Source organism: Lissotriton vulgaris, chromosome 5, assembly GCF_964263255.1.
Source record: "Lissotriton vulgaris chromosome 5, aLisVul1.2, whole genome shotgun sequence".
Taxonomy (NCBI): Eukaryota; Metazoa; Chordata; class Amphibia; order Caudata; family Salamandridae; genus Lissotriton; species Lissotriton vulgaris.
Window position 1 is genome coordinate 1,199,384 of NC_141693.1, and position 27,357 is coordinate 1,226,740.

At 46.9% G+C, this 27,357-nt stretch overlaps 1 protein-coding gene across 1 annotated transcript in view; it reads right to left on the reverse strand.

Annotated features, from left to right (window-relative positions):
* The window catches only part of PHF1 (PHD finger protein 1), a 1,060,025-nt gene that overhangs the window by 569,754 nt on the left and 462,914 nt on the right, over nt 1–27,357 (reverse strand). Inside the window, exon 8 of the mRNA XM_086920608.1 lies at nt 18,500–18,568. Coding sequence (XP_086776734.1) covers nt 18,500–18,568 — 69 coding nt within the window. The remainder of the gene's footprint in view (nt 1–18,499; nt 18,569–27,357) is intronic.

The window sequence follows — 27,357 nt, forward strand, 5'->3', positions numbered from 1 at the left end:
CCATTTGTCCTCCAGATCCTGCTGCAACGGTCTCATCCTAAATCTGGAGTTGGGTATGAGAGGAAAAATGCAAGAGGCCACCAACCACAGTAGAGATGCCACGTGCCTTACTGATGGTTGATGCGCTTGAAAGATGATGTTGCATTTGCTTCTCATTGATAACAGTCTCTCCTCTGAAGGAAACACTTTTCCTAGGCCGGAGTCCAGGGTAGCTCCCAGATAGTGGAGCGATTGAGTGGGCTGTTGAACTTATTTTTCCATGTTCACATAAAGGCCCAAGCGTTGAAGAAGATTCAGGCAGATGTGAAGATGATTCTGCACCATGTGAGGATATGATCCCTTTAACAGCCAGTCGTCCAGGTATGGATACACAAAAAGGCCTTGACGATGTATTGCTGCTGCCACCACTGCCATGCATTTTGTGAATACCTGTGGGGCAGATTTGAGGTTGATGGGAAAGACTCTCCACTGGTAATACTTCGCGCCTACCATGAATCGCAGGAACTTGCAATGCTGTGGGGTAATTGGAATGTGAAAGAACGCATTTTGGAGATCCATCGAACATATCCAATCTCCTTTCCTCAGATGTGGAAATATTTGATGGAGCGTCAACATATGAAACTTCTCCTTTCTGATGAACTTTTTTAGAGATCGGAGATCTAGAATAAGTCTGAACTTGTTTACTTGGCCTTTTTTCGGAACAAGGAAATATCTAGAGTGGGCTCCCTTTCCTCTCTGGGCAAGAGGGACCTCTTCTATTGCTAGTTTTGTTCAGAAGGGCTGACATTTTCTGACGCAGCAGTTCCAGGTGTTGAGGACGTGACCTTAACAGAGGAATGTCTCTTGGGGGCGCGCAGAGACGTAGCGCGTACCCATTGATCAGTATATTTAGCACACAATGGTCTTTGGTGATGTTGCTCCACTCTTGTATGCAATTTGAAATACATCCTCCCACTGGAGTGTGCAACGGTGCTAGAGGAAGCAGAAAATCATTGCTTTCCTTGAGTTTTTGCTTTAGAAGAGGAATGGTGTTAATGTCCTCCTCTTCCTCTTGAGGAACAACGGCCTTGATACTGGGATTGTACAGTCCCTACTGCGATTGTAGGGCCTGTAGCGTCGTTTGAACTCCTATTTCTTTTCAAGGCCCACAGCCTTTTGTGCGTCCAACTCTGCTTTCATTCTGACCATTTCCTCGTCAGTGTGCGTCCAAAAAGGGAGTTCCCAGAAAACCGAAGATTTAAAATACGTTGTTGAGCTTCTGGTTTCAAAGCGGTCAGGCGCAACCAGGAAGACCTCTGTGCACATATTCCATGTGCATATGCGTGTGCAGCCAAAGAAGCCCCGTCCGCTGCTGTGCGGATTACTTGGTTGGCCACCAGCGCCCCTTCTTGGAGAATCTCTGAGAAGTCTTGCTGATCCTCCTTTGGAAGTTTCTCTTTAAAACGTTCCAGCGAATCCTATAAGGACCTGTCATAACAGGCCAGCAGGCAGCAGCGCACGACACCTTAAGAGAAGATGCAGCAGAGCCACAGGCCTTTCTCCCCCAAGAATCCGGGGCTCTACTTTCTTTGTCTGGTGGGGCGGAGGAGGAAGAAGCCACCGCGTGTGTCTTGTTTGCTGCTGCGATGATGCCAGAATCTTGTGTTGGATCTGATTTGAGAAATAGAGGATCTGATGCAACAGGATTATATTTTTTCAGAATCCGAGCCGGAGCTGCTTTAATTGTTGATGGGGTGAGGAAAATGTTCATTACCGGTTCAAGGAGACCAGGGACTGGAAAGAGTAATGGTCTAGCCGCAGATCTCTGATGGAGGGTTTCGAAATGATTGAAGTGGTGGTCTGAGGAGCAGACATGCCTATGCTCAGCTTCTGTGCTCCTCTAGCGAGGACATCATGGAAGGTGTTAACATAATCGATGTGTGACACTCTATAGCGAGGGCTATCCGTAAGGGTAGGCGAGTAGTCCCTTTTGGATGAGTTTGTCGAAGAAGAGGACCAAGATGGTGTTCTCCGTCTTTTGTGATGAGCATAAGATGATCTATGCTCAGGAGATCTGACTCTGTGTTACTGGTCCGAATAGTGGGGGACCTGTCCACTTCCTGCACCAGACGTTGTAACGGGGATCTGTGCAGTGGACTGGAATAGTCCATAGGCAGCTGAGCATGACCAAAGGGTTCTTTCTGCCAATGATGGAGAAGTTGAAGCCATCTGGGTGAAAGATGAATTGAAGGAGATCGCTGTCTCCTTGGAGAGCCTCTTGGAGATGTTCTTGGATACTCAGGCTCTCTCTGTCCTTCAGATCTCTTGACGGCGAGCCCGCCGCGATGGTCTTTTCGTCGACGTTTTCGCTACAGATGAAGGTATTTGTGGCACCGAGCCAGACGCCGATGGAGAGCAGACTGGAACCTTACTTCTAGATGGAGATCTGGCTCTCTCTTTCCTCTTCTTCATCAGGAGACCTGCCTCTTGAAGGAGAATGAGCAGAAGAGCTGCGTGACGTCGAGCGTGTCTGGGGGAGCTTCTAATGGAATGAGAGAACTCTCTGCAACTTTTGGAGCGAGACCGGCGTCTTAAAGAACGATGCAACATCGATGGAGAGTGTCTTGACGTCGATCGACTCTGCGTCACCATCACTGGTGAATCCTTAGTATGATCTTCTCGTCGCCGACCGCTCCGTGTGCTTCGACGTTGTATGATATGACGTCGAACACCTGGAGCCAACAGACTTTGCCTTCGATGTTGAGTGTGCAGGAGAACCCAACAAAGTACGAATCGACTGAGAAATCCTTCTCGACATCGTGTCTTTATGCCTTTCAGATCTCGCGCTGGACGCTGATCGTCTACTGGAAGCCAGGGGAGTCGAGATCGGGGCACTTCTTGCCGTTGATGGAGATCGCCGTCTTGCCATCGAACGACGTCTAGTGTACTTAACCCTAGGTCTCGATGACGAGTCCTTCTTCGCCGTCGACGAAAATCAAGCCCTCGACGTTGGCACCAACAAAGAATCAAGTGGTATGGCCTGTGGCAAAGGAGTGGTGGCACAGTAAGCACCAATGGCAGGCTGACACTGTCCGGGGACAGTGGGCACAAGGGGAGGGCCTGCCAGGCTCTGAGTTGTCAATGGAGCTGAAAAGGGAGTAAGAGGGGCCCTGAAAACCTTATGAATATAAGTAGACCGGCCTTCTTATAAGAATCAATTTGCCGTGGAGCCAACAATGGCCTGGGGGGCATGGCCAAGCCGAGCTACAAGATGGCCGCCTGATCTGTCGGCTCCACTGACCGAGCCAAAAATCTGCCACACATCCGATTAACTTCGCCTAAACTGGGGCTCTAACATCAAAATCAGCAATTTGAAGAGCTGTGGAGCCGATCGATGCCTCCTGTGGCCTACCAGAGGGTGTGGAATGGACACTACTTTATCTGCGCTGTCGGGGCTGAGACGCGTCCCGCGACCTGGTGGCTGAGCGCACCCTTGATGACTCGTGATCGCTGAACTGATCGCCCACAGCAAAATCCAGCGGGAGCCCCGGACCGGAGCCGTCAACACCCAGAGACCGCGGTTGGCTGAGGGCGCACCGCCAATACTTTGCTGCTTGACTAGGCGGAGAGAGGGGCCAGTGGGCTTTGTACAACAAATCTCAGCACTAGAGTTCGGTCCAGCAGCGGGACCTAGACCTCGGCCGTCAGCATCTGGAGACCGCGGTCAGCTGTCGGCGTGCCGCCGAAGCTGGTATTCCTGAGTGGACTGAGTGCTGCGTGAAGAACGGGAGGGCCGGTGAGCACAAATTCTGGGCACCGGCATCTACATTGGCCCCCACCGCAGCAGACAGCGCCTGCAAAGGGTGAGGTGAGGTGAGGTGGCTGACCCGGGCCGGCCGGGAGGGAGGTGCGGCGCCGGACTGCCTACAGAGTTGACAAGGGGTCGTCACACGGCTCAATGCATCAGGGCAGCACGGAGCCGTAATTGAAGTGCCACTGAGTGCTAAGGACTGACACACGGCTGCGAACCTGCAAGTTACCACGGACGGCTGAGGTTTGAGGTTGTCTCCTGGCCCTTTAACTATCGCATTAAGGACTAGCTGGCTGAGGGGCTCGTGTGCCCCCCCCCCGCGGCTACCTAGCAGCGCTGCACTACTGCCCTGCACTACTGGCCTCAATAGCTGATGTGTGGGAGAGCACTGACCTCTATTGAGTGGCTCCTAAGGTGGTCCATCAGGCGCTATACGGACTGAGGGGACACCCCGTCTGAGCTTTCGTTTCCGGTTTTTCTTTCTTCGCGAAACTTGGCGAAGAAGTAAGGAGAGATTTCCTTATACATCATTAAACAACACTGGAAGGTTCCATAGGATATTTTCAGGTGCACACCTCAGGATTGGTGCATCTTATTCTTATTCATTTGTTTTTGGATCAATGCGAATTGTCACAACTTCGATTGTTAATAGGATTTAGTTCTATTCCTAGCCCGGCTGGTGATCCTTTTTGCAAGATACAAATCTAGAGACTTCGGTTGCTCATATATTTTAAGAGTGAGCTTACGTCAACTCTTGCTCCAGAACATAAGATACATAAGCTTCATACACTTTTTGTACTGAGACTGCGAAACGGACCGCAACCCTCTGGCCTTTAAAAGACTACAAGACTACACTCACCGCCAAGGAGTTGACACATTTTGCTTGCCCTGAAGAAGTCCCATCCGGGACGAAACGCGTCAGCTGTTCGTTTTTCTACTATGGACAAATAAATCATTCAAACAAATCAGACCTCTGGACATCACTATCTGTGCTCTTGCGTTAATTGTATTGTATAAGCACATTTTCAATTTATGGTGCACCTGTGCTTTTTTTCATTACATGTTCAAAAGTTCTGGCTAGAACTGTCATTGTGATGGCGGGTGTCTTATCGGTGTGCACATAATCCCCATTTAAGTGTTTAAATAAGGGGTAAATTACAGTAGTGGCAATTTATGTATCAGGTGCATTTCTATGAAGGTTCCGCCATCTGCTATGTACTAGTACATCTCTCTCCTCAAGTTGACTCTGATACAAGGCTGCAGGTGTTCTTGGGGAAGCCCTGGCGCACATCTGGTAACACCTTGACGCCTGAAGACCCCCACAGTGAGTACCCTGAGACCGATACTCCTGCTGTTCACGAGTCGTATAGCACCACTGGGCGGACATAGGTGATTCCACCGCTACTGCCACACATAGCAATTACTTCTAACTGCAAGTAAGCTCCATCGGAGAAGTGTGGCTCACTGGTTAGAAGCGCTGTAAGAACACGGGTTAACCCAAAAAGTCACTGGGACCTGGGCGGATAGTTGATACAGACAAAGTGGTCCCAGATAGTCGAACAAATAACTCAGCAGTAAAATCACTTAAATGAATACAAGGAAAATTATAACAACATTGTTTTTTAATCACAACGTGTATCGTAAAAAATCATTCATAAAATGGAAACATAGTAAATCACATATAATGCCCCTAAAGGATAGGATAGGGAAGGGTGGTGATGGGATAGTGAAGGTATGGGAATTGCAACAAGGGTCACTGAGACCCTTGAGACTGAGACACCAGAAATAATGATAAGTTAACACAATGGAAAAAACAACTCATCAATTAATTTAGCAATCATGCCTCAAATAAAATAGAATCACAAATGATAAGTCAGGGAAGAGGCTGAACACAGGAGGAAGTGTCGACGTTTCGACCCAAGTAGATGCAGGCGTAGTGTAAACCTTGCTAGAGGGTCTTCATCAGGACAAGGGATGTGGAAGGTGGGGCAATGAATATTAAGTTAGTATGGAAGTGCAGTACGTGAGGTTCAATAACGGTAGGCTCTCAAAGGTGCTACACTGTGGCTGCGTCTGATGTGCATATACCGGTTTGTTATAGACAGCGTGTCAGGGTGACGAATTGTCAACCGGAATGCAGCGTCTTGTGCAGAGGCTGTATACGATGTTAGGTTAAGAGAGCCATGGGTGTTATTGAAATCTGTTGTCAGGAAAAACACCACAAAAAACGGGGGTTCCGATGTAATTACTGTAAACGGCAGAGATTAACCGCCGTTGTGATGGAAGGCAAAGGGTTGCTCAGGGATCGTCATGACTACTGCTCCTCTGAACCCCATTGTAAGCCCTTGACCACATCCCGCAAAAGACCCTGTTTCTTGGTGTAGCGATCGAACTACGATCCCTGAGCAACCCTTTGCCTTCCATCACAACGGCGGTTAATCTCTGCCGTTTACAGTAATTACATCGGAACCCCCGTTTTTTGCGGTGTTTTTCCTGACAACAGATTTAGGGGCATTATATGTGATTTACTACGTATCCATTTTATGAATGATTTTTTACGATACACGTTGCGATTAAAAAACAATGTTGTTATAATTTTCCTTGTATTCATTTAAGCGATTTTACTGCTGAGTTATTTGTTCGACTATCTGGGACCACTTTGTATCCACTGGTTAGAAGCAGCAGACCCTGATGCAGAGGTCTGGCCCAGGACCAGGGTTCAATTCCCGCCTCGGCGGGTCTTGGGATAATTCTCGCCTCGGTCCCTACTCTAATCATGGGTCCCACTCTGCAACTCTGGGCAATAGCTTGCCTAATCTCCACAACGGCCCCGAATGCGCTGGGATGCCTGGCTTCACCTTGGGGGTGCCCAGTAGGGGGCATCTCACAGGGAAAGCCAGGAAGGGTTCCACAGCGGTATACAGCGCCAGGATGCCTGAAAGGTGATAGTGCGCTTTACAAGTACAAGTAAACAAGTATACATACATTTTTACATCGGAGGGATCTGCAGATATAATGGCAAGAGGGTCGCAGCTCGAAGACAGCACTCCAAGTCTACACTCACCGCCAAGGAGTTGACACATCCTTATACACATAGGATGGAGGCCCCGTCGCGAGCCCCAAAGGAGGGCAAGCCACATCTGAGAAATCTGAGTCTGGCGGGAAGCAGAGAGAGCCAATATCGCAGGATATCCTTGAAGCGATCACCGCAGTCCACACATCCTTGGAGTCGCGCATGGACACGGTGTCCACCGAGGTGTCCCTTATCAGGGAAGACATGCGCTCTATGAACTCGCGCCTTAAAGATGACGAAATCAAGGCGACCTCTCTGGTGGAAGACACATCAGCGCTGCAGAGTAAAGTGGATGACCTACAAGCGCACGGGGCGAAACTTGAAGCGCAGTTGGACGACTATGAAGGGCGCTCTCGGAGTAGCAACGTCTGCATAATTGGGGTTCCGGAACGGGTGGGGGGGGCGCGAAAGGCCCCCCTCCTCCCCCCCTACCCCCGCAGCCTCTTCTCTCGAGGATCTTCAACTTCCGCGACAGGGATGTCATCATGCAGTGTGCACGCTCTGCCCCGCCAGTGGAATTCCAGAACAGTTGCATCATGTTCTTCCCGGACTTCACCCTCAGGGTGCAGTGACAACAACGAAGCCTCTTGGAAGTGAGGAAGGTGCTCCGCGACAAAGACTTGAAGTATGCTATGATGTTCCCGGCCTAGTTGTGAGTGGAATCGGAGGGAAAGTCCTGGTTCTTCACCACCCCGGAGGAGACCTGGTTCTGGCTGGAGGGCTGGTGAAGGGCGGGGCGCCGTAACAACCATGCTCAGGCATTAAGATGGACAGAGACACCCGAGCTTCTGGTGGCGGCTCACCACTACATGACTTGAGTGAGGCGGCGGGTGGGGTCGAATAACTGGTCTGCATGTTTTTCTTCTTGGGAGTTAGAGTGGTTTGAATAGACGGAGGTCCGTGGGGATGGGGCTGCCTTCACCACATGCCTCAGACTGTGTTACCTTGTGTTATTCTGCCACAAATGACCTGGTTGATATGCTTTACCCGACCTTAAACTGTGCCCCGGCTGACCATATGGGCATTATTGAGTGTTTTCTAGGCTCTGGTTGGAGCTCATCGTATACATATGTTAGACTATTATTGTTACAACTGATAGAATGATTTCTTGAAGATGGTTGCTCGGCTCAGCTGCACGGACCCGTAAGATCTTGGAAGGGTGGGCAATAGGCACTCTGCTAGTTTGGGGGGCAGGAGGTTTGGTAACCGCCGAGCAGGGTTGCAGGGAGGGGGATTGGGGGGACTATCTGTTGGATTGGTGGGGTGGGTGGGTAGTTGGGTGTTGATTTTAGTGCTATTTTTGTTCAGGCATGTCACCCTCGATTGGTCTCATGAGCAGGATGAGGCAGATGAGGTGTTTGTAATGTTCTCATTGGTTACAGTGCTTAAGAAAGCAGAGACATCCTTCCCTTTCTCCCCCTTGCTGTGCTCCTCATTGGGGTACCTCGCACCTCTGACACAGAGTGACGGGTACCATGCATAGACACACTCAAAATGTTATCCTGGAATGTGAATGGGCTGGCCTATAAAATCAAAAGAGGGGTGGTTCTCCAGTTCCTGAAGCGGGACTCACCTGATGTCGTTCTTTTGCAGGAGACCTACCTGTTGGGTAACGGTTGTAAGGCCATGTCTCGGTGGGCATTCCAGATGGCTGCTCACGATTGGCCGCATGACACCGCTTAACCCCTGGTACCTCACTATTCCCTCATTTAGGGATAAAATATTGAGCGAATCTGACCTCTACTTTCAGGAGAACCGGGTTTCAGTCAGTTCATTCGTCTCCCTTTGGGAAGCCTATAAAACTGTCATTCGGGGGTAGTGTTGGGGCAGATTGCTGGACAACACAAGAAAAAAAAGGCGGATCTGGTGCGCCTAGAGGATGAAATCCTGGTCTTAGAACGTACAGTCCGTACGCAGGACTCGGAGGAATCGCGTCACAAGCTCCATATTAAAATGAAAGAATTCTCTGATTTGGCCACTGACGCGGCTAAAGCACACTACAGGGCGACTCTCAGCAGGGTCTATGACGTGGGCCACAAGGCAGGCAAGCTGCTGGCATGGCTGGACCAAAGAGAAGGGGCGAGGCACGTAGTGGTTGAACTACACACCGACCAGCATTCCTGTGTTACCGCACTGCAAGACATTGCAGATGCGTTTGGAAAATACTACCGCTTCCTATATACTTCCCGCATGACCTAGTCAGAGGATGAGGCCTTATCTCTGCTCCGCGATATAGAAGTACCGGCTCTTAATGCAGAGGGCACCTCTGATCTGGAGCGTGACCTCACTCTGTCCGTAGAGAAGGGCGTCCATGAGTTGCGAGGGAGAAAGCATCGGGTCCCAACTGGATTCCCATAGAATTATTTAAGTTGATGGCGAACACGAATGCCCCTTATCTCACAGATATGTACCAGGAGAGTAAAGAAAATTGGAATTCGTCCCGAAGACCACAGACAGGCTATTGTCATTGTCACCCACAGATCAGTGTTCTTCGTATAGGCCCATTTCGCTGCTCAATTGCGAGGCTAAGATCCTCGCGAAGGTCCTCGCCACTCGTCTGTTACAGGTTCTTCCCACCCTGATCCACCCGGAACAGTCCGGGTTTATGCCGGCAAGAAACAAATCTCTTAACCTCCACCGATTACATGGTGTACTCTGCAGAGCAGATACTATTAGGGAGGATGCTGTGGTGGTGTCCTGTTTCAACATTCTTCGCATGCTCAAAAAAACATTTCGCTGGATCCCCACCGAAACTAGAAAAACGGTCACCCACGCACTGGTCACAAGCCGCCTGGACTACGGAAACACCCTTTACGCCGGTACCACCGCAAAACTTCAGAAAAAACTCCAACGCATCCAGAACGCATCAGCCAGACTCATACTAGACATCCCGCGTAACGACCACATTTATGATCACCTGAAAAACCTCCACTGGCTCCCCGTCAATAAGAGGATAACATTCCGCCTCCTAACCCACGCACACAAAGCACTTTACGAACTTGGACCCGAATGCCTCAACACACGACTTTCCTTCTACACCCCCTCCCGCCAGCTACGCTCCTCCAACCAAGCCCTTGCTGCTGTACCTCGTATAAACAAAACCACCATGGGAGGGAGATCCTTCTCCTACCTGGCGGCTAAATCCTGGAACTCACTTCCCATTCACCTTCGCCTCACTCAGAAAGCAACTTAAAACCTGGATATTCGACAAGTAATCCCCCACCCTTCTCCTAGCGCCTTGAGACCCTCTGGGTATGTAGCGCGCTATATAAATTAATTTTTGAATAGGACGCTGCATCGGCCTTCAACACTATTGAATGGCCATACATGTTTGCGGTGCTCCGCAAGCTAGGCTTTTGCCCAGAATTTATAAAATGGGTGCACCTTTTATATTGCCACCCATTGGCACAGGTGGTCGTCAATAATCGGAAATTGCCTGTTTTTTCTTTGGGTAGGGGCAGGGCTGTCCCCTAACGCCGCTCCTCTTTGCCTTGGCCTTAGAACCCTTGGCGGCGTGGATCAGTTGGGACCCTGCTATCAGGGGCCTGAGATGGACTCACAGCTGGGAGGACCGCATGTCTTTGTATGCGGATGACATCCTGCTTTATCTAGCCTCCCCAGCAAAGTCGCTCAACGTGGTAATGGACATATTTAACATCGTCTGTGAATTTGCGGGATATAGGATCAACTGGTCCAAATCTGTGCTCTATGTCCTTAGTGGGCAGAAGCCCCAACTCCACCGGGGTTGCCAATTGACAGAGACCGTGGAGAGGTTTAAATATCTGGGAATCTGAGTATCCAAAGACTTGTCTCGATTTCATGAGACTAATCTTCGGCCTCCGCTAACACGTCTACAATCTGACGTCCAGCACTGGAAGTCGCTTCCCCTGACTCCTCTTGGGTGTTCAGCATTATTTAAGATTATGTCCCTCCCCCGACTTTTATATGCACTTAAGAACACGCCTATTCCGGTTGCAGCGTTGTACTTCAAAGAACTAGAGTCTATAGTGCGGGAACTGCTATGGGAGGGTAAGACCCCCGCATTGCCATGCAAAAACTCACGCTGGGATGGTTTGACGGTGGAATTGTGCTTCCTGATTTGAGAAGGTATTATTAGGCCTCGCAGCTTGTTGCCATCAATCAATGCAGATACAGAAGGCACGATGACCTGGCCTTTCGGATAGACCGATGGCTCCTCCCAGGAGGCGGTTTCGAGGGGGCGTTTTAAAGAAAATCTCCGACATCTGTCCTGTCCGGTCCGACTAAACATGCCGTGCAAGTATGGAAGGACGCTACTAGAAGCCTGGGTTGGGAGGGCAAGCTCACCAGGGCCACGCCGCTCTGGTACTGTGGCCGGTTGGGTTCGATAAATGGGAGCTCATTGTTCTCTCCAGAATCGGGGACCTTTGGATGTCGGGCAAGGTTATACCATTCTACCGATTGCAGGAAGAATACGACATGGGCAATTCTGAGCAGTTTCGGTATCTCAAAATCAGACACGCTTTCCTCGCAGTTCTCCCTAAAGGGGCTGACCTCCCTGAGTCCTCTCCGCTGGAGGACAGGATATTAGATGGCGACTTGCCTCAGAAGGCTATATCTCCCATATATAGAAAGCTGATCAACAACATGCCCGATCCCCTGATCCGCCTTAGAAGTAAATGGGACCAGGCCGTGGCTGGGCTGGAGGCCTTGGAGTGGCGGGCTGCAATGGAGTCTCCACGGGAGTTCGCCATTTCCTTCAGATTCCGATTGGTCCAACTGAAAATCCTTCCCAGAACATATTTGTCTGGATCCTCATATGGGCTACGCCTAAGACAGTGGTTGTGTACGACAATGTAGGCAAGAGGGCACCTTTAGCCATACTCTGTGGGAATGTGCTAAAATACATTAATATTGGGAGGGAGTGGTGTGTAAGATGGAGGAGGCATTGGGACAACAGATACCAAGTAATATCAAATTGATTTTATTGAACATTTGGGACCCCCACGGACCTCTGCGCTAAAGAGAGAATTTGGTTGGCTCTGGGCTTCATGGTGGCCAAGCGAAACATTGCACGTCTATGGAGGGCCCCGACCCCACCCAGCATCGTGTCGATTGGGCGTAGGACATGGACTGGTCCATGGTAACGGAAGTTACTATTTATGCCTCTAGGGGGTGCCCCTATGAAATGGTTACAAATATGGGGGTTGTGAAACACTTTGAGGGGATGAGGGTGCTGCTCAAGTTGTATAGTATTTGACTTCTGACGACACTTCTAATGTACTGTGCAATGAGATACTAATGCTGTATCAATGTACTCTACGGATCTTCGGGGCAATGTTGTGCTCTGATTGTTTACATGCCTCTTTTTCAATAAAAAAATAATAATAAATAAATACATTTTAAAAAATGGCCTGGGGATTCAGCATATGGTCCAAGTTATTTGGACAAGCTCCAAATGTGTAATCTATGCCTGTATCAGGACCAGGGCCGGCCCTCCATCGGATTGACCAGGGCAGTGGCCTGGGCAGGAAGAAAATGTAGTGTTGTTGAGGAGACGAGGGTTGTTGCGGTGTGACGGCAGGAGATGGGAGGAGGGCAGGGGGTTAACTGGTTCCATACTTTGGTGTAAAAATTACGTCCAATGCTGTGCCGTTCCGGTGCAAAGTAGGTAACCGTTATGTCCAAGGTACACTATTTAGGAATCCCTCTGCTGTAAACAATAGATGGACTTTCTTTTTTTTCTCAGCCTCGGGACCTGGGGAAGAGGCCAGCATAGCTCGCCGACGTCACTACACAATGTGAAAGTGAAATGAACCTATCGGCTCATTTCAATTTCAATGCCTACGTACTCCTGGGTCTATCTCGTCCCCCGGAGCACGTAGGCAGACAGGAGAGGTATCACTGGAAGGGAAGAATTACCCCTTTCCAATGGTAACATTCCCTAGTGGATCCTTGCTTAGGAAGTGCCGCAGGAGGGTGATACCCAAGCAGGGATCCACCCACTAGGCACCAGGGAGGAGGTAGCATTCTCTTGGGCAATGGTTTTCGCTCCCCTATACACATTTTGCCATTTTCAACCTTTCTGCCCCCCCCCCCGCACCCCCGGAGGCAGATAGGGTAGTAGTCCCCAATCTACCCCCCAGGGGGGGCAGAAAGCACACTAGACACCAGGGATTCTTTTTCTTTTTCTTTTTTTTTACTTAGGGAAGGTGCTGCCCTAAATGGGCATTATAATGCCCCTACCCCTCCCAAAAATTGGCACAGTCTTTCTGCCCCACATGGGGCGCATATAGGGTCAAAAGCCCCCTATCTGCGCACCAGGGGGCCAAAAAGCCCACTAGGCACCAGGAATTATTGTCTTGTTTTCTCAATATTAGTATACAATGGGTATGCCAATGTCCTCATCCCCCCATGGGGGTAGATCGGGGATATTACCCCTAATCTGGCGAGGGGGTTGCAGAAAGCCCACTAGAAACCAGGGGCTTTATTTTTTTTTTTATAAAAGAGGGTTGTGGGCTGCCCATAATGGGAGATCCCAATGCCCTGCCCCCAAAAACATTAGCCCCAGTCTTTCTGCCTGCCCCTGGCTGTGGTGAAAACAACTCAGAACCAGTAGGAGCGGAGCTCCGGATCAGCTGTGCCTCTGGGTGAAGAAAAAGAAAAACTGACATTAGCCCAAAGAGGTGGAGCATTTGTGTAGCTCCTTGTCATCATGTCTGGAAGATGGTCTGAGTCACAACTGAGGTCGATGGCACCACCTGCCGGTGCACGTCGCTATTGCAAGAGTTTTCAGATTCCATCTGGCATCTAGGGAGATTCAAAAGGTGGAAACTGCAGTTTTTAGGTCTCGCCTTTTCCATTCCGAAGGAATGGGAAATGGCGAGAATTCAAGTGCTCAAAATACTAGTGAAACCACGGGTTTTTTCGTGCGGTTTTCTTCGAGTTCACATGGCCACAGGCACGCGCTTTTGGGCCATAAACTTTCAGGCCATCTGTTCCCCAGCTCCAGCACCTCCCCTCTCTCTCCCCGCGCACAGCCTTACTTGCATTTCTCCTCCCCCTCCCCAGCCAGCTTCCCCCAGGCAGTGTTCCCTCCCACCTTTCCTCCTCTCTGTCCCTTCTTTTTTTTTTTTTACTTGGCTTTATACGTATTTTTCATGGGCCTGCCCACCGTAGCCTTGCTGTGTGTCCGGCAGACACTCTGCTGTTTTAATGGCCCATTTCCTCTCCAGGGCTTCTCCAGCGCTTCCCTCCCACTCTCCCACTCTCCCGCCCCCCACCCGACTTGTTCTTGGCGTCTCTTGCCAGCTCGAGCCTGCCCTAAGCACAAGCTCGTGTTACACGCCCCTCCCTCGCACGGCAGCCAGACCACTTCCTAATTACAAGGCCGGCATGTGATTAGCAGGCACCGTAGCAGGCTACCCTGGACACGGCGAAGGACCTGCACAAGCACAAGGCGCATACCCCGTCATTAGGCAGCTTCTTGCCTTTCACTCGGCACAAAGGCGAGCCGCCATGCTCCCTTGTAGGGCCACGGCCTTGCCTTCAAACTACTCCCTGTCCAGGATGGCACTGTGAACGCGTCCTTGTAGCGCCTGACACGACAGCTACTGCCAGGCGGCGCTTTAGAACTGCAAGTGTCATGTTCTGCGGCTGGCTGTAAGCATGAAACCCGTGTCAGGCGGCGACGGCTTCCTCGCTACACATGTGCTGCAGCTGTATACAGTCCCCCTCCATAGCCAGGCTACCTCGCTTCAGATGGGTGCCTGATGCGTGCCTGCAGCTGCACACAGCTTATTTCAGATGGTGGCTCTTTCGTTGCATACAGGCATCTTCTGTAGGTACACAGTGAGTCTCAAGTCACATGCCTGTCAACGTTGTAAGACCAAAAATAAGATCTGTCAGGTTTTAAAACTACTAATTAGCATAAGGATGACAGCAGAGAAAATTACACTTGTTGGTCAGAGGGTGATGTCACATAAAAATCCCGTGTTTTTATTCAACTCAATTAGTCTGCCCAAACCTTCCGTAAAAACAGAAACAGTAGTGTTGGCAAGCATGGTAATGCATCACGTGTACATGCAGACACTAACGTGTTAGGGCTCATTTTATATGTGCTGGTGATGCAGAGACAGGGCGTCCACGCTGCACAAAGTTGCCGTCCTTCTCTACTGCGTTTTTTTTAACCCCAAGTTGCTATATCTTTATTACATTTTCGACAAAAGGCATCAAGCCCAAGCCTCCAGAAATGGACTATCTGAGTTAACTTATTCAGCTGGTATGTTATGGTCGAAAAGTTGCAAATTCAAATCCAATCAAGGCAAACTCAGTCTTCCATCCACGGAACAAGTCCTAAAAAAAGACGTTAAGGAGGGGAAGGAGGGGAGAAAGTCCTAAACAAAAAAAGACGTATCACAGGAAGGGACATCACAACCAATGACCTCATAGGAAGTGACATCAGATCTTAAATCCTGACCCATGTTTAGCAGGTCTATTAAGAGTCCATTTGAGTGCATTACAATATTTGACAAATGAGATACTGCGTCGGGGGTTGTGCCACAAATGTGACGCAACCAGTACACAAAATCTGGGCCTCAATAAATACATTGATTTTTTTAAACTGCCACTAAGAAATTTGCCACAAGGAGAAATGTAGCAATAAATCTGTTCTGGTTAATCGGTTGCAAATCTGTACTTTCAAATATCTTATGGGGTTAAGGCACCTGCTGCAGAGATATTTGCGTGCTCAGAAAATCTCAGGGAATAATAATCCTCACCCCCCCTCACAACCCTCTCACCCTCACTCAGCCTCACACCCTCACCCTCACCCTCACACACTCTCACCCTCACACCCCCTCACACCCCCTCACTCACCCTCACACACCCACTCACCCTCACACCCACTCACCATCACACCCTCCCACCACTCAGTGCTACAACACGTGTGTGTGTAGGTGCAAATGCAATGTTCTTGGATTTTCGTCACAATAAAATACACTGAACATAATTATTGCATTCATAAAAGTACTTAATTATGTAAGTAGATTCAGTAGACGTTGGTATTCTTAAGTAGGTATTTATTGGTTAAAGTTGGTAATAAGGAAGGTAAGAAGGAGGCCCCACCGGGAGCAGCATCCAGCTGCTCAGCCCACTCATTCAAACTGACCACACATTCAAACCATGCACACAGGAACATTCCAATGACATCACACACAGACAGGCTGAGCAGCAGGGAAAGAGATGATCAGGATATAACACATCTCCCTCTTTTAAAACAATGAACACAAAAGAAAGAAATAGAAACTAAATACAGTATGTCCTGATGATGACAAAAACAGGATTTCAAATTTCAAATAAGCAGTCAACATAAGAAAATGAATGACTGTAAATAATATTATGAAATAGCAATATATCACAATCATAAAAATTGTTGCATAAAAGATGAAGAGAGGAAAACTATCTTCTCGCACAAAACCAGAGGAATCACATAACAACCATCCCCCGTCACAAACAAAAACCCAAAATATCACCAATCATGCCAGTTGGCCAGACAGTCACGAAAAGCAATAAGAAGGGAATCAAACTAGACAAAATGGCGTCCCAATAGAATAACAAATTTAGGACGTAGGAGTTACCACGCTACCCGAAACACACTTAAATAAAGCATAAGAACAAAGCGCATAACACCTAGTGCATGGGGTACATGGCTCCCTAGCGACTCTCTATAACTGAACACCTCTTGCGTGGTTCAAGAAAATAAAACATGAATAAACAGAACTGAGGACTCTGCAACCTCATATAATTTGATCACAAACAAATGGAGCACCTCAAACCATGAGCACGTATGTGGCTCCGCAACATATGCATCCTAAAAATCCAAAATACACACTAGCATTGAACTCCTCAAAGTTCAAGCAATAAATGTAGACTCTGCACGACTCATCGCAATACACACTGGCATTGAACTCCTCAAAGTTCAAGCAATAAATATAGACTCTGCAAGACTCATCGCAGTAAAGTGTGAACTCCTCTATTTAAAATAGAGCACTATTAAATAAGTGGTTCATCAAAAATACACAAAATTAAATCACAAGACCTACCTATAGTAGTTCCAAACGCTCCAACTAAGAATCACTAGAATTATTGCATCTCAACTCAATTAACGCACTCCTATGGCTCAACTAATTAAAGCCAATTTTACAAAGAATTCCATAAAATAAAAATCTAGTACTCCCACGACTTTGCATAGTAAAACATGACCACTAAAAAATTCACATAAGTGACTAAATTCAGTAAGGGTAAATTAACCAATTAAAATGACAGTAAAGGAGCACATTAAGAAAAATCTCAGTATATAAATATTTCATGTAGTAACAGTAAATCAAATCATATTATTTGAACATATGTAAACAAGCGTAAACATATCATCACAAGTACACATGTGATTATCAAATAATCCAAAACAAGAAACTAAAACAATAAAAGTAGTCGCCGTTGTCGTGCTAGACGTTGTGAGTTGTGAGACCTGAAGAAATAAACAGTACCTTGTCTCTTTGAAATAGAAACGAAAACATCCCATCCTCGTCGCCATTATTGCATTCATAAAAGTACTTAATTATGTAAGTAGATCCAGTAGACGTTGGTATTCTTAAGTAGGTATTTATTGGTTAAAGTTGGTAATAAAGAAGGTAAGAAGGAGGCCCCACCGGGAGCAGCATCCAGCTGCTCAGCCCACTCAATCAAACTGACCACACATTCAAACCATGCACACAGGAACATTCCAATGACATCACACACAGACAGGCTGAGCAGCAGGGAAAGAGATGATCAGGATATAACAATAATCTTCACAAAATTTATTTACAAACGTTTAAGCTATTGCCATTGTAAATTACAATAACTTTTATTTAAGTATTAATTATTTACAAAATTAAAAGCCATTGTTATTTGTAATATCAATACATCTAAGTCACGTAAATACAACACACATTGCATTACAAATGCTATAGGTGTCACATTTGCGAAAGTTAAAACTATTGACATTGTAACTGACAAAGCTATTAATTTCGCTATTTTCAAAACCAACACATAAATTAAAAAAGTGTCATTTACAATACCAATCGCTCAAACTTTCCTAATGCGAAAAGTTAAAAATATGGGCATTGCAAATCACAAAACAAAAAAATAAAATGTCATTTAGAAAACCAATAGCTCAAACTTTCCTACTGCGAGACCTATTGGCAACGCCAGTGCTTGTTTAGTAACCATCTAAATAGGGTTCCCACACCTGGACCACCAACAGGGCACACAAAGGGAAAAAAGAGGGATTCTATATCCTGCATCTGCACCCCGCCCGAGAAATAAAAGATAGAGAATGAGAGAAACTGTAACCCTGCAAAGGTTATGGGTTGCGGAAAGAATAACAGAGCTGCCCGAGGTTCAAGGCTTTGCAGCAGCATTGCCAACCAATGAACAAAGTTTCAAAATATGAACAATATCAGGCCATGCAGCTATATACACATTTCACTTATTTCAACCACCTTTCACTAACAATAGCAAAAGTGAACAGTGCAACACAAGACTGTTAGGCAGTAAGTCGGTTTCTTTAGGCCAATACTTCTATGAATAAGAGATGCTTCTGTCGGCTTACTCACCATCTCAATGGAAGTCTCCAAACACTCTCGGGGCCTCTTGTGCACACAGAGCATTCAAACAGGTAAAACCTGCAAATAGAACAACAGTATGGATAAATATTATAGGGTCTCACTGCTGAGAAAAACAAGGAAGACATATATCAGACTGATATGCAGGAAAGAGTAAGTGCAACTAAGAATCATCCACAGTGAAGATAGGGTACAACAACCAGTGTGGCAGGGTACCTACATAAACATAGAAGAAAGGGGAGATGCAATCAATCTAGAGTTATGGCAGTCAAAGAAAGAGGGAAAACACAAACAGAGACGCTGAGAAATCTGTTCAGCGGAGAGAGAGATTGAACAAGAAACAGGAATGTGTAATGCAAACCAACCAAATCAATGGAGAAATAAAAAAACATACAAACACACAATACCACACACCCTGTGACAAAATGACACAATCAACTGAAGGAGAAAAGAGACAGCGACCATACATACACCTGGTATGTTTTGGGCAATTCAATCATTTATAAATAAAGACAATGTGACTTACATTCTAAAAGGAAGAGGAAGAACAGAAAAGCTTCTGACCGTCATGACATGAAACAAATCGTGTGCTCAAGGACAGCATTTTGTCATGAACAACAAGACGTTTTACATATGTGTCTGGATAGTTCTCAGGTGTCTGCAAAAGTTAAGGGTAACCGGGCAAAAGGGGATGTCATGCAAACCCAGAAACCAGATAGTACTCGAAAACTCACTGAAATGCTAAGGGCCTCTGTTGGGAAAGAAAATGTCTGCTTCCAGGTATACTCTAGTGTCCCCTGCCCTAACTGCCCAACTGTGTGTATCTCGACTTTTATGCTATCCCCGGAGTGACACTAATCTAAGTGTGTGCTCAGAGGGTCCCACACCCGTCATGAGACTTAGAGGGGCGCGCCAAGAGTGCCCTGACAGTGAACTACTGTCCCCCGGCCACATCTTTTGGGTGATCCTTGAATAGCAGTGACAACATAAAGGAGAGCTTCTTTAGAAGGAGCAGAGATGCGTATGTCAACTGCATGCAAACACTGTCGGACTGATTGATGACACACCCGGGCCCTCCACAAGAACAAATGAACTCCTTTTATATTACCATAATGGTGTTACCACATGAAACATTCTGCATCCTGTACAATCTTTCGTTCTCTTGTACAAGTTATCTTTTGGATCCATTCCTTCATACTTTTGTAATTTTGATTACTATGGCCATGGGGGAGCACTGGCAATTCAGTATCGTGCAGGAATCTCGTCTGAATGGAGTAAATGACACAGAGAGAACACTTCCCATCTTGTGTCACCATACAAATTATTTTTCTCACCCCCCTGCTTTTTAACCCACTGTAATCTTTGAAGGTTTTGGTTAATAATATCGGAGATGTTTAATCATGATACTTCTGCTCTGCAGATTTTATCTTCCCCTATTTGATTATTTTCAGTAAGAATGGCATTGAAATGTTAAATAATGTTCGAGGCTCATACCAGGAATGTGGCGCCTCACAATTGAGTGGGTTCATGGTCGAGCTTTTCTTGCCCCCATAGCGTCTAGCGCATCGACACGATGACGTCATGGCTCCCGCCCCATATTACTTGAATAAAAACAGCGTGTTGCTCGGAGCCCACTGTCACAGGAACCATGATGTATGGGTAGGCTAACACACTAGTAGTACCCTCAATGCTACAAATAAGTGTGATGGGGGCTATGATAATGGGGATGAAGTGACTGTGAAAATGCAAATTTTTTATTTTCACGTGTCCCGTTTAGGGTAGCAATTTGGATCAGCCCTCCGCTGGTTCCCAAGGGGCCTTTTTCCCAAAATCCGAATCGAATGACATTATTTTTGGGGAAAACAGGGTGCGTTTCAGAAGGGAAGGATTGTTGTACTTCATAATTCTATTTCTTATTGGGGACAACGTTTCACAGGGATGATTTTCACACCAATATACATTAGATGGTATCTGGTGGCACTAAAAATGAATAGCGCAACTGGCCTGTGCACGAACTGCAGAATGTTGTGCATCACGGTGAACGCTCAGCATGTGCAGAGTTTTGTCAATTGACATTTTCCATCGATATATGTTTGTTTTCTTATAGGTTTCAAACTTCTATTGGCCAATCTACTTGAGAATACTGAGGCTAGATAGATTTCCGGCAAAGAGCCCCGTTGTGGGGCCCGCTGGGCAGCGCAGTGCCAGCCAACGAGGAACGCAGCGTTTGGTGGGTGAGGGCTTGTGCTCCACATCCATATTCCTTTTTGAGTGAGACAAGATGTCTAAATGCCCCAGTCTATTTTGAGGAAGTGAATATTTTTCCACTCTCCTCTGAACTGCGCATGATATTTAACACCTTTTTAAGCACATCTCATGGCAGTGTATACCAGAACATCGTTTTGAAAGAACTCCACTCCTTCGTCGTCTCTAAACAATTGAAATATAACTCTCTGAAATACAGCAGCTGCCGAAGCCAACCCAAATGGCATTCTGCAGTATAGTAAAGTACCAATTTGAAAAACAAACACTTGGAGATGTCTAGACTCAGGATCCACTACAACTTGATGGCACGCCGCATCTAAATTTAGTTTAGAGAACCATTGTGATCATCCTATCATGGTCAACAGTTTGTTAATCTTAGAAAGGGGATGTGAATCAATCCATTTGCTCTTTTTTAAACTCCAGAGATCTAGACAATTACAAAGAATATTCTCACTTTTCTGCCCTTTATAGGAAACACATGATCTGCCAGGCGGTTCTGATGACTTGTCACCACAAAACGTCTTTAAACAGTTCTTGTGTGATCATTGTGATCCTACCCTAGCTCTTGAATCTAACAGTAATTTAATTATTTTATCCCCTACACCTACGTCAATGTAAGGATCAACACATTCCACTGAATCACCACTCACAGTAACTTTATTCAAAGACAACCCTAAATTTCTTTCAGATAGACATGGATCTTGTCTAAATCTTTTACTTGTTCTAAATCAGAAACATTCTCCACATCACTTTCTCTACGTCCCCACTTTGGCAAATCTTAGGAAAGTTACCAGAATTTGTTACATACCCTACCCGTGATGTTTTTCGCTAGGCAAATTCTGTTACCCTTCACATGCGTTATTATAACATGTAAAACATACATTATTTTGTTTAAAAGATATCGGTTTCATTACACGCAACTATAGTATAACCATATGTAGAGTGGTGTGGCTCACTGGTTAGAGGCGGCAGACCCGGAAGCAGAGAACGGCCCGGGACCAGGGTTCAATTCCAGACGCGGCAGGGTCGTGGACCAGGGTCAGTGGACTCGATAATTCTCGCCTCGGTGCCTACTCTAACCAGGGATCACGCTCGGCAACTCTGGGCATTAGCTTGCCTCATCTCTACAACGTTATTAGGACCTGTTGTAAAAATCAGGGTTCCTACAATTGTTCTCAATCAATCGCTGTAGTAAATCAATAACTTCAGTCAAACAAATTATATTAGAACAATAAATACAGTGTTACACTAACACAGTAAATAAATACAAAAAAACAGGATTTTATATTGTCTGAAGATTATTATTTGTTTTCAAGACAAAGAGAATTTATAACTCCGCGCTGGGTGACCCGGAAGTGAAACTGCTCATTAGTTTCCAACAGCAAAGGAGAAGAGAAGAGACCCCTGAGAGAGGAGAGAGGAATCTGACGGTCGTCCTGTTATGATCAACTATCTTGTGGATATTGTGTTGAATACTCGAAATCACCTCAGCTAAAGACACGAGTAACTTGGCATAAAAGGATTAATTACTTTTGCCGTCCAACACCAAAATTTACTGGAATTGCTGTGTTTCTTTTGAATAAAGAGAGGATCTACCTCTACTTAAGTAAAAAGGGTCATCTACTGTATGTAGAATTTCTTTTGTCCTGATGATGGTCTTATGATCAATTCCCGAAAAGACCGAAACGTCGACTACCCTGTCCAACTCTGCACGTGATCCATTGTACCATCTTTGATTTTCTGCTGATTTTAGTTGAAATCATTGTGTTATTTTGTATTAGCTGTCTGGACTCTCTTTGTTTAGATATACCAGAGGATGAGATAAACTATACCTTGATTATCTAACCGATATCTGTTTATGTACCCTATTTTATGAAAATGTTGTCTTCTTTTTTATAAATTCTCTTTGTCTTGAAAACAAATAATAATCTTCAGACAATATAACATCCTGTTTTTTGTATTTATTTACTGTGTTAGTGTAACACTGTATTTATTGTTCTAATATAATTTGTTTGACTGAAGTTATTGATTTACTACAGCGATTGATTGAGAACAATTCTAGGAACCCTGATTTTTACAACAGGTCCTAATAACGCTGACAAATAGGTTCTGAATAAAATCCCTTGCTGGCCTTTCTTCCTACAATAAGTATTGCCCGAGCCCGCAAGGGTATATTGGGTTGCTCACCTACATATCTTGTCATCTCTACAACGGCCCCCCACATTCGCCGGGGATGCCTGGTTTCACCTTGGAGATACCCAGTAGGGACCATCTCACAGGGATAGCCAGGACGGGTTCCCCAGCGGTCTACAGCGCCACGACGCCTCAGGGCAGCAGTGCGCTTTACAAGACACATACATTTACATTTACATAGTTCTCTTGTCTTCTTTAGACCAGACCATACAAATAGATTCTGAAGCTTTATCTACCAGTTCTTTTGCCGATTATTTAGATGTCTCTATACTTTTTACTGTTCTGATGGTTTCCTCAAGAGACGGTTTGCCCATAGCCAAACAGTTGTTATTTAATTGACCTATCATTGCATTTCAAAATAAACTGATCTCTAACCAATTCTTCAGAAAACGTTCCAAACTGACCGTCAGCACTTAATCTACTCAATTTGGAATATGTATCAACATCTTCTCCCGGCTTTGCCTTTTAAAGAATTTGTTTCTGAGTACAACTAAACTCGATTAAATACTGAATCTGAGTTCAAGTTTCTTTAACTGTTTTCTCACATTCATCAGCTTACGCATCTTCATCCAAAAGCAGGGGAGGTAAATGTTTGAATACAGCTCATACTTCGAAACCTACAGAATGAAGAAGAAACTTTTTCCTTTCTGGATAGAAACATGATGCTCCAATGGCCTCTGAATACATCTCAAAAGCATCAAATCAGTTCTTCCATTGTATTGGTAGATTACCTAGGGTTTCCATAAAAGGTGGAGAAGGACTGACAGACTAGACTGCATGTTTGCAGATGTTAAATTGGTGTGTAGATGATAATAATCACCAAAAATAGCAACCACAATATACCACCAACACAGATGTTACTAAGAATTGCACATCAAAGGAGGGGCTCCTAGGGTCGCACTAAAGAAATTAATAAAAGGCTGGTACGATGGAGGTATTGCGTTGCCTGATCTGCAACTCTACTACTGGGCTGCACAATTGATAACTGTTAACCACTGGATAGATCACCCCCCTGACGACCCAGCATATGTCCTTGACCGCTATCAAACAGATCACTCTGGATATCTAGGGGCCCTATACGCCAGTGAAAGGAGGAATAAGAGGAAATTCTTTTAGGGACCGACTCATAAGAGGAAATTCTTTTTGGGACCGACTCAACACACATTAGAAATATGGCGTACAGTCAATTCCCGTTTGGGGTGGGCAGGTGTCCTCTCGCAGGCAATGGCCCAATGGTACACGCAAAAGCTGGGCATGCTGTGCTACCAGTCTGGGTTTGACAAGTGGGACCTTATAGGTATCTCCGCAGTGAGGGACTTGGTTAAGAAGGGGGCTATACTTACATTCGGAGACCTACAGAGCCAATATCATCTGGCTCAGGGAGAAATATACAGATACCTGCAGATTAGACAGGCGTTACGGGCAGCCATTCCATCCCTTAACGACATTCCAGAGTCGTCACTGCTGGAGGACAGGCTGTTACATGGACCTCTGAGCTCCAAGGCCAAGTGGAGAAGTGTGGCTCAATGGTTAGAGCGGCAGACCCTGATGCAGAGGTCTAGCCCGGGACCAGGGTTCAATTCCTGCCTCGGCGGGTCTTGGGCTCAATTTACTCGGACCTGAAAATTCTCGCCTTGGTGCCTATTCTAATCATGGGTCCCACTCTGCTACTCTGGGCAATAGCTTGCTTAATCTCCACAACGGCCCTAACAGCGCTAGGATGCCTGACTTTACCTTGGGGGTGCCCAGGAGTGGGCACCTCACAGGGAAAAGCTAGGAAGGGTTCCACAGCGGTATGCGTACAAGCGCCAAGATACCCTCATGGGTCGATTCGTGCGCTATACAAGTACTACTACATTTACATCTCTCTCACATATAAAAAGTTATGCAATAACCTGCCAAACACTTTTCCTAAGCTTAGGGAGCGGTGGCAAGATGACTTAGGCCCCATAAGCAATGAGGATTGGCAAGTAGCTCTTATGTCCCCTCGGGAAGCGGCCATCACACTTAAATTTAGGCTAATACAGCTTAGGATACTTCACCGCTCATACATGACGGGGAAAACTTTAGCGAGAATAGGGTCCAGACCGGACGATCGATGCATGAGAGGGTGCGGACAAAAGGACACCTTTTATCATACCTTGTGGAGCTGCCCAACGATGCGTGCCCTTTGGGAGGGAGCCTCGGACCGCATGCAGACAGCCTTGAGAAAGTAGATAGTGTTTATGCCACAACTAGGACTGTTAAACATATGTGAGGCGACTGATCTCACGATAGTTGAACAACAATTTGCAAAGATGGTGTATACGCTAATTAAACGGGAATTGGCGAGACGATGGGGGGAGGGAGTCCGCCGTTCGTGACCATGTGGGCAAAGGAGTTGGATAGATGTATGTTGGCAGAGACAGAAGTTTTTGTAGCCCGGGGCTGTCCCAAAAAATGGGATAGGAAATGGTCGCTGTGTTCAAGAAAGTGGCTCTATATATACTGGACCAAAGTAAGGTACAGTGTGTACAGAGTCCCCAGTCTCCAGAGGTATGACAAAGATAAATGTTAGATGTAACCTTACTCTCCAAAGTGGTAGCTTGGTCGAGCAGTGTAGGAGAGTAGGGTCTGCAATCCTATGATCACCCCAGATTTTTGCTTTTTGCTTCACTGGTTTACAACTTCTCTGGCTGTGGGCCTGCTAATCAGACCCACAGCCTAGCTGTTCTCTCACTAAATTGACACGTGTACCTTAGGTGCATTTACCAATTGGTACTGGGCCACCTTATCAGACCCTGTAACTCAGGGCATAGGTGTACCCAGGGCCTACCAGGGGCTGCAGCATGTATTATGCCACCCCTGGCTGGCCATCTAAATCTGACACAACTGGCTGCACGACAGCTGGGGCAAGGTGGTGTAATCACCCTTTGCTTTAGATATAGTATACCTATATCTAACCCTAAAATGGACACATAGATTCCTATCAGTCACTCCTATGGCAGGCCTTAACAATCCTGAAGGCAGAGTGCTTGGAATCATGTGAGATGGTGCTCTGGCATGAGCTGAGCCCGTTTGCAGCTTGCGGAACCAAGTCCTAATAGCTGTTCCATGATAACGCATACCATATACTCTTAAGTGCATTATAATCCTCGCGGTTATATGCCAACTCTGGTATCGCTTTATCAAAACATGTCGAGTAAGGTGTCATACGAATTGGAATACTAACACCTCGCCAATTCTGGCGACGGGGTTAGCATTCCACCCTTCTAGAGGGACACGACATGTGTGTAACTGTGAACCCCGGTTAAAGTTAACTCGAGCCTCAGCATCACAAAATGGATGCTGCCACCACAGACACAAGTCTGACCTCCTGCTGCTGGGAGTCCTTCCAGCGAGGAGAGCTTGGACAAAGGGTTTCCTGTCAGGGGCGGTGCTAGCACCTTCCCAGACAGGGTTTTGTGTATCCTGGGTAGGCAGGGCTGAATAGGAAGGTGACTGCGAGTGGCACCCCGGTGCTCACTATGCATCTGCCGGCTAGAACCAGTTTCAGGGGCACACCAGCCCCTGAGCTGGGGAAAGTCCGGCGTGGGAGAGGGGTGTAACCACCCTCCTTCCTGGTCCCACCCATGGGCAGGACCTAGTCGCGTACCAGCCCCTTTCTTTAGTATAAAGGTGGGAGCGGGGACCCTTCCAAATTAGATCATCTTTGAATCCTGAAACTACTTTCTACGAAAGGAACTCAAGACTTCTTCTCAAGATTTCACCCTTGTGACTAAGGAGTAGTCACCCTGCAGCAGCAGGCACCAACTAAGTCTTTTGCGGTTTGCTGAAACGTCCTTCCTCCGGAACCAGACTGATCCAGCACGACGAGACCCGGACTCCCTGCCCTCTCTGACCTCAACCTGCCTCTACAGCACAGCTGAGAACCGTAGGTGCGACGAGACCAGAGGACCCGGCGACCATCAGAACCAGCACGACACTGACCTAGCACGAACCACCGAGAAGCCCCAACCCCAAGCAGCACGAGCACCGCAGACCAGCCCCCCAGCATCCTCCAGATGTGCGTGGGGCCCTTTTGCTTCTGTGTCGCTTGCCACGTTGTCAGGTCACTTGCCCGTTGGCTAGCGACCGTCCAGACGACGTCCTACGTTTGTTTCACCGCTGGTCTAGCTCCTCTAGACTGGCCCTAGTCTCCTCCTGAAGAGGACCTTCCTCGGACCCTCCTGGTCCACTCCAGACGCCATTTTGAGTCCACCGCGTGGGCTTGCATTTGCCAAGAGTTGCTGCCCCAATCCTGGGTCCAGCGACGTCGACAGCAGATACCTTCGTGGGACAGCTCGCACCTCCATCCTGGTCGCCGACAACGCCTCCTGGTCCGAGAGACTGCAGAGTCCAGCGTCCCCCAC